The 13,979-nt window shown below is 35.5% G+C and overlaps 2 protein-coding genes and 1 pseudogene across 2 annotated transcripts; 2 read left to right on the top strand and 1 right to left on the bottom strand.

Annotated features, from left to right (window-relative positions):
* Positions 1-1,921: 1,921 nt before the first annotated feature.
* On the top strand, positions 1,922-2,916 carry LOC140809227 (COBRA-like protein 4; annotated as a pseudogene).
* Positions 2,917-3,412: 496 nt separating this feature from the next.
* Positions 3,413-5,628, bottom strand: LOC140837400 (protein SPIRAL1-like 1). Its single transcript, XM_073203537.1, has 3 exons — positions 5,570-5,628; positions 4,398-4,684; positions 3,413-3,771 (listed from the first exon to the last, which is right to left on the bottom strand). Exons 2-3 carry the CDS (start codon positions 4,650-4,652, stop codon positions 3,691-3,693), a joined length of 336 nt encoding a protein of 111 aa, XP_073059638.1. The 5' UTR covers positions 4,653-4,684; positions 5,570-5,628; the 3' UTR covers positions 3,413-3,690.
* Positions 5,629-6,962: 1,334 nt separating this feature from the next.
* Positions 6,963-13,488, top strand: LOC140837391 (protein EARLY FLOWERING 5-like). The gene is made up of 9 exons (XM_073203531.1): positions 6,963-7,286; positions 7,847-7,940; positions 8,730-8,815; positions 9,421-9,470; positions 9,574-9,640; positions 9,719-9,800; positions 9,965-10,377; positions 11,312-11,839; positions 12,857-13,488. Exons 1-9 carry the CDS (start codon positions 7,203-7,205, stop codon positions 13,067-13,069), a joined length of 1,617 nt encoding a protein of 538 aa, XP_073059632.1. The 5' UTR covers positions 6,963-7,202; the 3' UTR covers positions 13,070-13,488.
* The last annotated feature ends 491 nt before the right edge of the window (positions 13,489-13,979 follow it).

Here is a 13,979-nt window from a genome sequence, read left to right as displayed (position 1 = left end):
TCTCATATATGTAACAAGCCAATGTCAAAGGCCCAACATTTGGGTGGCCGAATATTAATTGATTGATTAATCGTTGAGCACGGAAACTTAGGAAATGATTCCCTGTGAAATAAATGCAGAATTTTTGTAAAAAAGTTTTCCTTAAAATTGATTTAACTCAAAAAATGACCGAAGACATAGAGATTCAGATAATCGAATTCATGTAAATATGAGACATTTACGTATACAAAATAAGATTATCAATATGGCATTCCGACATAAAAGAGAGTAAAAAAATGTTTTCGTTAAGATTGATTTTAACTCAAAAATTAACTTAAGACGAATAATTCAAATTCATATATACAACTACTCTCAATAATTTAATTAATCAATCTGAGACATTTAAGTATATATAAAATCAGATGATTTGACTGAAAAGTTTTCGTTAAGATTAATTTAACTCGAAATGAATTATCTAAATTCATATATATAATTTTCAATTATTTAATTTAATCAATGGGATATTAAGGATACAAAAACTGATTAACAACAGTCCGACATAGAATATCGGACTGGTCAAATAGTATTATAGTAACATGTCTTTGAAATCAGATTGAGAATTACACTGTATTATTACCTAACGGATAAATCATACAAAAACAAAGACGAACTGAAGTCAAATTCACTCATCACTCACCACCAACCCATGCATTAAAGACACGCACTCTCAGGGTGTTCCAGTTCGCGCGAGGTGGTGATTGTGGAGATGGGTGGTTGGGCAATAGCACTGCACGGCGGCGCCGGTGACATACCTCGTTCGATGCCGCCGGAACGTTTGAAGCCCAGAGAAGCTGCCCTCCACTATGGCCTCCAGATCGGCGTCGATGCTGATCTCAAAGCTGGTCAAACACCCTTGGACGTTGTCGAACTCGTTGTATGTACTTACAAAATTTTTATGTGTACGTCTTTTCTTTTTTTTTTTTTTTTTTTTTTTGCTTCTGATGTATTCTTGGTGAAAAAATAATGAACTGCCTGATGTTGGGAGTTCAAAATTACAAGGTTCTTGCAAGTTTTTAGTCATCAATTTGTTATATATGGACAAATAAGGAGATGGTTGTTTTGGATATTTAGATTGATTACATACGTTGAATGAAGCAGGTGCGTGAACTTGAAAATAATCCACATTTTAATGCTGGCAAAGGGTCCGTTTTGACCAGCAACGGCACTGTTGAGATGGAAGCTTGCATCTGCATGACTGCATGGATGGAAACACGAAGCGATGTGGAGCTGTTACGTTTCTGGTCTCACTACATTGAAAAATGCCATATCTATTAGTGAGAGATTCTGCTCAGTCTTTGTTATATATGTTAATTTCTTATTGAAATTTGGTGGCATGCATGTTTGACTTTTGTGGTTAAGTAGATGAATTTTTGTCGAAGTTGCTCATTTTATTTTCCACGGGATGTTCTTAATTAATACTGCGTTGAATTTTTGTTCATCCATGAGTTCCTCGTTTACTTGTAAAATGTTGAATGCAACCCATTGGCATCGATGCAATAGAATGGAGTCACATTTTCTAACATCTTGCATAATAACTAGAGTTCCCTAACATGCATGCTGAGGTAGTCCTCACCAGCCTCGATCAAAGTTCTGATTCCGCCAATTACGTACCATATAAGAATAATTCTCGAAAGGTTGAACTGGAGATTATTAAATAGATAACTCTTGTAATTTCACTTGTATTGGTTTAATTTGTTGTCCTTCTACCGATCGACGAGATTTCTGTACAATCTCTTCATTGTATATGTTACCATTTTCAAAAATGACACGCTCCGGGTGGCCAATATTTATCCTAGAATTATAACCAAGAGTAAAACGAATTAATCTTAATTAATTGTGCAGGCGTGATTTTTCCATTTTCAATTTGATAATTATTTTCTATATGGAATTGTGTGACTTCGTTTATTTTTGCCCTTCTAACCTTTTTAGAAGTTCCACATGGACTCGAGAACATATATTTAAAATCTTGGCGGTGACTGCATGGAACGTGACGTGCACTTACTACACAACTATTGGTGTACGTCCAAGCATCCAAGCTGTTGTGTTTCCTTCTCATCTTTTTACAATGAGACCCTCGACCCTTGCCAAACTTGTTCTGGTGGTTGCCACAACAAAAAAGATTGCATCATGTAAGCAATTCTTTCAATTTCCAAACTACACAAACGCACTGGCCGCTTGACTCACCCACCATATACCCTGTGTATAAATGGTACTTTTTTAAATCGGCCATCTTCTTGTCATCCGATGACCGATCAAACTAATGCATGAAGGAAAGGGCGGGAATCAACACTCCGAGGAAGGATAACACGCCATCGCTAGCTACAACGTAAGCATCACATGTGTCCCATACGCGTGCATTAGTTGATCGCTCTCGATTTAATCGAATTTCCCCTTCGAAATTTTGTATATACCCGATCGAATAGGCATGCATACTCCATTTCGTTGCTGACAAACTTGAGTGGTGCTCTATTGAATGCAGATGATACAGGCATGTTTTATGGGATGAAGTTTTATAATGATCTGCTGATGGAGGCCGGATCACCCTTGGGATATGTTCAAACTGAAGTACTTTTAAAGGACAGAGATACATTTACGTTTAAGCAAGGCTGGGGATTTCCAAGGAAGATATATTTCATTGGCGACGAATGCCAGCTTCCCCAACCTGATGCATACCAACCCTACTTTACCCACTCCGCACATAAAAATCTTCTGACATTTTTAAAGATTGCAGGTTCCATGATTTGGGTCTTTTTATTCATTTGATCGTGATCAGTTTCCTAGTGATTAACTGATGAAATTGTTTAACTTCTGCTATATTTGGTATTTGCAAGTGTCCTAGAAACATAGCTGCTTCACCTATTTAGTGAAGATTTGAAATACAAATGTATACCTTTTTTTTCTTTAAAGATTTTGATCAACAGTTCATTTTATGTGGCTTCCGGAAATGGGTACAATACAACAACTTGTGCAATTCTATATATCAAAAAAATACATTATATGTACATAAAATGTGGTTTCCATTCGAAAAGTATACCGTGTCAACTTTTCAATTAAAATTACACAGTCGTGACTTGTGATCCAACTCAAATCTTATTTGTGGGAACACGGTATTCAATATATATTAACATATACATTAGTACAGTCCACTAATCCATGGAATTAAGCAAATAATACAGAGGAAATTTTCCTATGGCCCTCTTTATGTAGGCTGACTTAACGACTGGTGAAAGCGTTGATTTATTAGAACCTAGATCCTGAAGGCAGTTCACCCGAAATACGTGTAAAATGAAAAACAATTTACTAATTTAATTGAAGTAGTCCTAAATATAGAGGCGCATTCAAATTTTTGTCTACCTTATTAACGACATCCACGAGCAACAATAGCATGAAATGAAATTCAATAATATCATCACTCACACATTTTAGTTGGCACCAACAAGGACAAGACCTTTAATAAAGAAACAGCTGTCCATGAAGCAAGGAAATGCTCACGAGCAACCTCTATTTAGGACAACAAAGTTAGGTTACATAACGATTCACATTGTCGGATGAAATTTAAGATGAACATACTGACAATCACCCGAATCAAACGAGACCACAAGACGAACACCAAATCACAAACTCAACTTCGAATGTGCTGAGACAAAGGCATTATTTGGAGCCGTCTCCAAAAAGGTATCCAAGGGAAGATCCACCACCTGGGGCAGCCTGGACTTTAGTAGATGGTCGGTCCTGTCACCAGAAAAGTTAAAAAATTATTATGAATTCAACAATCTAACCAGATCAGTAGAGTAGCAAGATGGTGACACAATCTACACAATTAAATCCTAAAGAGCAAACACCAGTATGTACAATGAGGATGGAATAAGAAGTGAGTTTGTCACAACCAAACAAGAGATTTATGAAAGAGCAAATATTGGGGGAGACAACTTTCAGCGGACAGGGAAAAATAAAGCATATTATGCAAGCCTAATGAATCTAGATCTATAGTATTAATAGCATATAATGGATTCAATGAAGATGGTTAGGCATATTCATATGAGTTTTGACAAAAATCCTGTCAATTTTCATGGTATGACAGTAGCATTGAAATAGTGTGTCTAGAAATTGCTGCCAGAGGAAAAAAAATCACGATTCAAAAGTGTAAATTATCAAAGAGAAAAGAATAAAGATCCGATTCGAGTATGATTTTCCTCGGTTCTTTATTTGCGTGCTATTGCCTACATCTTGTTCAACTCTGGGAAGCAACACAATAAGTAAGAATTTGTCGAGTCATTTTTCCCAATAAACATGCATGCGCAACTAAGTAAAAAACCAATGCATAACGATAACAATCGGGATTCGGATTATAAGCATACTGTGAGGAAGTTGCCAGTGTTTTGGCCATCGGCTCGGAGATAGTTGTTCGTTTGGCTTCCATGGATGCCAGCTGGAATTTGCTTATCAGAAACAGGAGGAACCTTCTCTGGTATCGCCTGAGCAGCCACTGGAGCCTGATTCCGAGGAGGAGCTTCCACGATGTTTGTGGTAGGTTTTGGGGCAGGGGCTCCACCATCTCCAAAAAGGTACCCTAAAGAACTCTGACCTCCACCACTGCTAACTCCTCGACCCATTCTAGGTTTGGTTCAAATTATCCCAAAAAAGCCTGCTAAAATCACAAGATAAAATACACCTAAACAAGATATTAAACCCACAATTATGTCCATCTGTTTATTCTGGAGGATGTTCAATTCCCGGGTAACAGCAAATTCAGTCAATTATTTACACATATCACTAGAATGTGTTCAGAAAATAAATCAGATCAATAAACTAATGGGTAAAAGATTCTCCTAAAAGCTATGGAGAATAATAATCGAGAACACTGGTATTCACTCCTAGGTGCGCAGCTGCCCAAGTGTTAGAAAATCCTCCTTAATTTTTTTTTTAAAACCCTCCAATTTTAGACTGGCACTGTGGTTTTACAGTCCCCTTGAAAATCATGGAAATCGTCTCTACTAGGAATCCTGGATCCGCCCATGACTATGAACCTTCGATGAAAATACCAAGTTTCGCTCAAGAAATGTTCAGAAATTCGACGATTTCAAGTGCAATAACTTATTTTTTATTTAGGATAATCTCAGAAATAAATAAATGCCTTCAAACGTCACTTCTCTTTTTAGTCATGCTAATCTTTCTAGCATTTAGAAAACAGACCGAAAGATAATTTTAATTACATGAAAATTATAAACAAAACCAAGATCCTCACAACCAAATCAACTGTTTTTTTTAACAGAAAAAAAATATCAGATGTATTGGTTGCAGTAAAATCTACAAAAAGGAGCTCAGATCTAAATGACTGGAAATGAAATACAAAAAAGAAATCCACGCAATGTTGCTACTGATCTTTTCCTTTTTCATCACAACAATCAGAAAGATCTAAAACGGTTTGTTCGAAAATACATTGAAAGCCAGTGTAATCTCAGCGAAACAGATTCGAAGCAATAAACATGTAGATTTTTTTAAAAAATGTAGAGAGATAAAAAGTGCTGACCTGAGTCGTGAGCAAGAGACCGAGCTGAAACCTCGTGAATTGAGCACACTCACTTTATATAATGTTGGCGAAAACTTTTTATATAATGTTGGCGAAATTTCTGTCATATAATCTCACGAGTCATATTTTGTGAGACGGATATTTTATTTAAGTCATCCATGAAAATATATTACTTTTTATGTGAAGAGTAATACTTTTTGTTGTGAATATGGATAAGACTGACACGTCTTACAGATAAAAATTCCGATTTCCGTCTCACAAAAAACATATTCTTACATGTTTGATTCCTTTCCTCCAATCCGAGTTTGAGAGTCAATTTTTTTTGTTTTATTTGACTTATTTTAAGTACTCATATAGAGCTGTTAGATGTTTTTAAACGTTCAGCGTGATTTACGTATTATTACGAGTTAGCAAATCAAATCACCAAGTTAAAAATAAAAAACTCAATTATTCCTTTATTCGATTTTTCACCTTCTTCAACATATAAATTTATATTAAAAAAAATTAGACATGATTCATTATATGTCACTGGATCAACCTGAGAGAATAGATGTTATTTTATTAAAATTAAAATATCTTAATTTAATTTCAAAATTCTATTATATCATATTAACTATTATATATAACAAAAAAATTTATAGTACTTTCCAATAATTAATAACATTAATAAGTTGATTTTTAAAATATTTATAATGGGACATTGTCCAATAATAAACATTGAGATTTCAGAAAACTTTTATCTATATTTATAAATAGTCTTTCCCTTTTTTCTTTTGAAAAACAAAGATTATAGAGTCTGTGAATTTTTTAATTTTAGAATAAATTAAGAATTTATATATTATAATCCAACCATCGCTCCACGTATCAAGATTAATAATCCACATATCATTTTTATTTATTTATTTTGTCTAACTTAAGTTAAGTGATATAAAAATTCTAGTAATTAAATATTAGTCTATGTGACATCCATTTACTATAATTTGACCTAATCCGCTTACTAGATTTATTCTCATCCGAAATCGTCGGTCAAGTACTAATTTAAGAAACTTAGGTATTCAAATATTAAATCAACTTATTGATTTTATATATTTACGGTATTAATTGACTCAAATTAGGTACAGATCGTGATTTACAATTTTAGTTTTAAAGAGATGAAATGTAAAATATATACTGGACAAATATTTTTATACATTGAATACACATGTTTTTTTATTCATATATGAAATGATTGATATTGAAAACTATATATAATTATATATTTAAATATTTGTACCTAATTTTTACATGGGATAAGATTTGTGGGGTCAGAGAGTGTAGAAAAGTTCTCTCGTGGATCATGAGAGTGCAAATAAATAATCTCATTCTTGCTGATCCAAAAAGTTTAATCGAATCCAAGTTGAGTGGAGCCATTAGAAAATGGGCCATTGGACCCCAAATGGTAACTTGGATACCCGAAACCAGCTCCACAAACTAAACCCGAAACCGCCGCTTGCAGTTCGCCGTTCCCAAATCCAAACTGCCCAACACCCCTTTTCCCTCTTTTCCCAGCCTCGGCCGGATACTACGTCGCCTGAGACCGAAGGAAAACAAGCGGATAAAGGATAGTTCAAGCAATCAGCGAACAAGCGTCGCAATGGTGAAAACAACGAAGGGTGGCAAAACCATGAATCCGACCGATGCCTATCGGAAAGAGATTCGTAAAAAGGAATTGAAGCGGGTGGGTTATCTCGTGCTGTGATTTTGATTTTTTACCGTTCATTTACGTACTTATTTATTGGGAATATGTTGGGTTTTTTTTTTTTGGTTTGCCCCTTATTTCTCTGGTTTTTTTTTTGTTCTTCAGGATTTTAGTTTTTGCTCAGTTAAGTCTTTTGTTTATTTAAATTTCGAAATATGCCTTAATTGGAATTTTTCGAAGCTGAATTGATGGGCACCTGAGTAAGAAAATTTAGGCACGAGCATATTGAGTTAGAATTATTCGTGTTTTTTAGGAAAATTTGATAATTGATGGTTTAGAAGTGGTCATTTTTTTTACTAAAGTGGTAGGAACTGGTTATGGACCTATTGTTAGCTCTTGTTAATCAAGATTATAGTTTATCGTGATCGTTTACTTATCAGAAAAAAAATACTAGGATTTTAATATTTTTTATTCGCGGAGATTGCCTGCCTTTTCACTTCCCTTGGTACTCCCACGGTGGATTTTACGAACTGTAGTTAATATGAATCTTCATTGGGCATTGTCAACTGACTGAAGTTGATGAGAACGTTGTTATACAGAATAAAAAGGAAAGGAAGAAGGTGCGAGAAGTTGGAATCTTGAAGAAGGATCCCGAGTCGCTGAGAGATCAAATTCAAAAGCTGGAAGCGATGAGTAAGTCATGAGGTTTTGCTTTTGTATAGTACTACATCCTGTCACATAATTAATCACGAAACTTTAGCTATCACAGTATGCCATGTTATGGCATAATCCACTGTTGTTGCACGAGAAAAGTGGTATTTCAACTGGGTAAATCTTATTGGCAAAGATTCTATTAAAGCAACAAGCTATACTCTGCCTCCTTATTCACAATTTTTTGTAGCACTAGTTAACTCAGGTGTGCGGGATTTTAGAATCAGCATGATGGCATCTCCATTAAATTTTTAATTAGACTAATTACCACCCAGTGAAATTTTTGTGGTAGAAGATGTGCTTGTCCGGTTCTTTCACAAGTATAATTATATCATCTTCTTTTGCCTAAATTTCTTTTTTGTTTTCCCCTTTTTGTCATTTATTTCTTCTATAAGAACACAATTTCTTGAGACATACTGTTGAACTGGTGGTTGTCATTATAATGGTCTGTTCACATGCTAGTGCTAGTGTGCTGACGATATGGTCGTTGCTGCTTCTAGGTCCTGCAGTTGAAGAGTTCAAACCATGGTTTTAGTTAAATTAAACACTTGTTACTTCTATGTTTGGTCCAGGAATAGGTCTACATTCTGCATACTTTGTTTGTATCACTGTGTATCACTCATGATCGGTTTGAGTGATGACGGAGAGAGGGTTGGAGGAAAGAAAGGAAAGGGAAGAGAGAGATGCTCTAGACTGTTAGAATTTGTTTTTCCCTAAGAGAAAAATCTGATTTTATATGGTCTCCTGATCTGTGTTCTATTGATTCTGCAGAAGCAGATGGAGCCTTGGACAAAGCTAGAAAGCACAAAAAGCGGCAACTTGAGGATACACTGAATCTTGTGATCAAGAAGAGAAAGGTAATTGCTAAACTGTATGCACATTGAAGGAAATTCGATCATATAGGATTATAGTCTCAGAGATTAATGTATTCTGCAGCATTATAAACAATGAATTTGTGTTTCATGTTTTCCACAATTGATTATTTTAGAAAAATAGGTTATATTGGAACTTCAAATTGTATTAATCATCATGAAAACACAGCCAACCTTACTGCTCAAGATGTGCCAAGTAATACTATTCATCATCTTGATCTATGGGTGTTGATTCAGCGATGACTGCATGCACATATTTCACTTGCTAGAATGTAATGCAATGTCAAACACTCAAACAATTTTTTGCCTACACGTTTATGGAAAACTTTTGTTCGCTGGAAACATATTTGCTATTATGATATCTGTGGGCTTTTTAGCTTGCTTCGCTAGAAAAATTACTCTTGCTGCTCATTGATATACATTCTTGTTAAGAGTTTTGCCGAAATGTTGTGCAATAATCTATCTATACTATATATCAAGTTAGAGGACATTAGTAATATCTCTGGTGTTTCACAATTTGTATATTGTGTATTAAGCTGGAGGATAGTATAAAGTGACATTAATAGTCTAATTTCCCTTTTGTTGACCAGGAATACGAAGACAAATCAAAGGAAAAAGGTGAAGCAACTGTTATGTTCAGGTCAGCTTTCCCTTGTCTTACTCATAAAACTTTTCTTTTATTTTACATATGGATATTCATATCAATTCTTAGTTCAAAGTTCTGTTATGCTGCTCTTTTCTAGCCATTTGGGGCCTGTTAGAAGGCGGACTACAGAAGAGGAAGAAAGAGTCAATCATCCCAGACCTGAAGTAAGTTCTCGTAGTTTCCATGGTTTACAAACTTTTTTGTTGATCTGTGACCCCACACAAAGAGATTTATTGACGTAGGACTCTGTGTATTATCACCCAACTCTAAATCCTTCTGGAGCTCCTCCACCGGGAAAACCACCAATGTTCAAGTCATCCATAGGTATTCTTTGTTCTTCTACTTTATATCACTCAATGTTCAAGTCATGCATGTGTATGTTAATCGTTCTTTTTTTCTTTGGTACCACAACATATTTCTTCTTCCCTACAAGCGACCCCATCCATAATCTCTACATTTTAGATTCTGCTGTTTGTTTTGAACTGCAGGACCCAGGATCCCTTTACCAGAAGCTTCAGCAAGTAATATCGCATCTTCATCAAATCCCGAGTCAGAGGATGCTGTGTTATCAGTCCCGCCTTTTCCACCTCCTCCTCCCCCTTTGCCTATTTCTGATTTAGATTCTGGAGATGATTCTGTTGTTCCTGCGGGTTTGCCTTTGCCACCGCCACCCCCTATGCCTCCAAAGCATGCAAATATAGATGTTACCACAATATTGCCTCCGCCGCCTTTGCCTCCGCCTCCTCCACCCGGTCCACCTCCAAAAGAACTGCTTGCTGTTCGTCCTCCTCTTCCTCCTCCCCCACCTATTCACCAATCTTTTCAACCACCTCCTCCTGGTACTTTTGGTGGTGAGAAGCCGGCAAAATCAGATGATTCAACCACCATGAATTCAAATCAGGTATACTTCTAACTTAATTCACTTTATACTCTTGGTCTACTCTTCAATCTTATAAAATGTCATTTTTTTCCCATTAAAATAGATACTGCAATTCATGCAGACGTTATTATCTATTTTCGTGAAAATTATTTCATAGCACATTCAACATATTTTCATATCCCGAAATTTCTGTATGTTACCTTTTTTGTTTAAAGCTTATTATACTGTATTTAATAATAAAAGACTCAATATATCAAATTCTGGCATTTTTTTCTCAAAGTCACCCTGATTAGGTTGTTTTTATCTAAAAATAAATAAACAGTTAATAACAACATGATATTTCTTCTTATTTTCTGAAGTGATTTTCTTATATGCCTTGTAAATAATGACAACCGCATGAATATCAAGAGCCTTTTATATATATTTTTTACCACATGGTGATTCATAGTAATCAATTCTTTTTTCAAATTATTTTGAATGATTTGGTTTTATTTTCTTAAATCTATATTTATGGATGTGTAAATGATTATTTATTATGGATACAGTTACTGTCTATATGAGATTATATTAATATATATCATACCACCATTCGTATAATTAACATATTCTAGATTGATCTATTTATATCTAAAAATTGTTAGACACAGTTACATTAATTAATTTTAATTTTTTTGTTATAATGTAATAGTTGTGTTTTACTATGAAATTTAAAATACCGTACGTAAAATGATACCATTTAATATCATATAATGTTTATTTCTCTTCATGTGTAATTTTTAAATAATATTTAAAGTTTTAGACGAAATCCGAAAAGGAATTTATTCTAAATTCATTTGAAATCCAATTCCCTTTTTACTCCATGCCAAACGTAGCCTTAATCTAAAAAATTTGATGGATTACTTGAGTTGTGAAATAATTTTCTTAGTTGATGATTATCTTGTTCTGGTTCTCTCAGATGCCTACTGTTCTTCCTCCAGCTCCTCCACTACCAGGGCTGTCTTCGAAGTCTGGAAATAATCAACCGGAAAGCTCGTATTCTGAATCTGTAATAAAAGCTAGTTCCGAGGGCAAAGATTTTCTAAACATGGTTCCACCACCACCATCAATAAGACAACAACCACTAGTGTCTGGAGCTCCCATGCACCCAAATTTGCAGCCACAGCCACCATCTTCAGGAATTTTGCGCTTTCCACCACCTCCGCCTCCAAATGATATGCGCCCTCCTCTGTCCACTCCTGGAATGGCCGGACAACCTGTTCCACCTGGAGTCATGGTGCCACTGTTACCAATGCCACCTTTTGGACCTCCTACTGGTCCTCCACTAATGATGCAACCCCCACTTCCACCTGGCCCACCTCCCATTGCACAAGATGGTTTTATTGCTAGAATGTCTGCTCCTCAGAAGCCGTCTTATGTTAAGTCTGCTGCTTCAACTGTTGTAAAGAAGCCTCTGGCACAGCATACCCCCGAGCTTACAGCTATGGTGAGTTGCTCTACTAATTTTTCCTTGCCTATTACCAAATCAAAATAGTTTTGAATATGGTGCCGGTGCTGGTGCTGGATTCATGAATGATGATATATGTGCATCTCAATAATAAATCAAATTGGTTTCACACTCGGTCTACTCCTGGTTACTAAATGTTGGAGAGACCTCAATCGTTGCTGAATTTTACACATTTTGTTGTCAATCATTATGCAATCAATCTACCTTACTCCCCAACCCCCACCCATCGTGTACCAATTTCACTTAAAGTATTCCTGGCAGTGTAAATTATTTGTTGGTTGCAAGAGATTAATTAAATGTACCATATAGTAACCGATACTAATGATTATAATAGATTGCTTTAAAATAATGTGCAAAACTGGTTCATTGAGGATTAAGATTGAGTTCTGAATCTGAATCTGAATCTGAATCTCACTGATTTTTAGCACAGAGTGGTTTGTGTTGAAGGAAAATGGAATTCAGACCGGTGCTCTATCTGTATTGATATTCAGGTGATGGGGTAGAAATTAGTAGGCACAGAGGGCTTTCACGTTTCTGTGTTTTAAGTTCGTCTTTCGATTCATTGTTAGTTAAATAAATATATTGCATTCCTTAAAAAGGTCAAATAAGAATAACGTGTACTCACAGTTTATTCAGTAATCAGTATTAAGTATTAAGGATGATTGTGAACCGACAAGTTTTGAGTAAATGAGTAGGCACAAAAGTGGAGCGTTTTTGTATTCATTAGCATGAAGTCCAATGGCAATATGCGTTGCTCATAAAAATTGGGGATAGAGAATCTCTAGCCATGTGTACAGTACCCAAGAATTTTGAATGATCGTTACTCCTTGTGTTCTTGAAGGAGGAGAGTAGAACTTCTACTTCGGGGAAAATATTGTATACGAAAATTTGAAATTTTATGATCTGGTGGGAGGATTACTGCTTCTTCCCCTACCTCGCCTTTGCAAACCATGCAATTCTCTTTTTTTTGTTATAAAGTTTCTCTCTCTTTTTCAGGTTCCTGCCTCTGTACGTGTCAGGAGAGAGTCTGCACTGCCAAAACCGAAGTCGAAATCATCAGCTGTTTTACCCATAAACCGGTCTATAGCTTCACCCGTCAAAAAACAAGAATCCATTACATCCTCTTCCGCAACAAAGCCCCAAAGTATTGATGACTCGTATACTGCATTCTTAGAGGACATGAAAGCCCTTGGTGCACTTGATAGTTGAGCTGAAACTTTGCATGATTGGAAGTCCAAAGCACAAAAATGGTCATTTGGCAGAGACGAAACTTCATCTTGCAGCAACATCACCTTCATTTTCTACTGTAATTTATTTCCACCCTGAGTCGGTGTCAACTTTATGTTGCTCCCATACATTGGTGTGGAGACAGCTGACGATCTGTAGCCGGTGATACTTCAAGCCTTGTTGATCTATTTACGTGGGCGGGTTACGTTTTGTTTACTCTACAAGGAAGGAAATTGTAAGTTACATTCGAATTATTCCGCTCATTTCTCTCTGTAGTTGAACTCGCCAATATTTAGTTTCTAAGACCACTGGTGACAGAATTTCTCCGCAGTTTTCCATATAATTTTTTTTATATAAATATTTAGAAATATTATTTAAAAATATATTCAACATTTTTAATTATGTTTGTCGTGAGACCATCTCACAAGAAATCTACTCTAGCATAAATTGGTCTTGAATCTTGAGTAGGTCTCTTGTGAGACGGTCTCACGAATCTTTATCTATGAGACGGGTCAACCCTACCGATATTCACAATAAAAAGTAATATTTTTTCATGGACGATTCAAATAAAAGATCAGTCTCACAAAATACGGTCCGTGAGACTGTTTCACACAAGTTTTTGCCTTGTATCTTCGTGCGTCTTGATCATCTGAATTTTTCGTACGAAACTCTAGCTGTGTAACCTTCGCTTGATTACTTATTTATTTGAATTTTAGTATATTTGATAATTTAATTTCTCATAAATTCACCACATCCACCATAATTTAATTGTCTAAATTAAGTCTACCGGTTTGTGTATGAATGAATCAAATTCTAAATCCGATTTATTATAACTTAACCTAGTGTATTTGCTAGTCTCAACCAATTTCGACAATAATGTATATTTATCCAC

The sequence above is a fragment of the Primulina eburnea genome, chromosome 1 (assembly GCF_022965805.1).
Source record: "Primulina eburnea isolate SZY01 chromosome 1, ASM2296580v1, whole genome shotgun sequence".
Lineage (NCBI taxonomy): Eukaryota > Viridiplantae > Streptophyta > Magnoliopsida > Lamiales > Gesneriaceae > Primulina > Primulina eburnea.
This window is presented reverse-complemented; position numbering and strand designations above follow the sequence as displayed.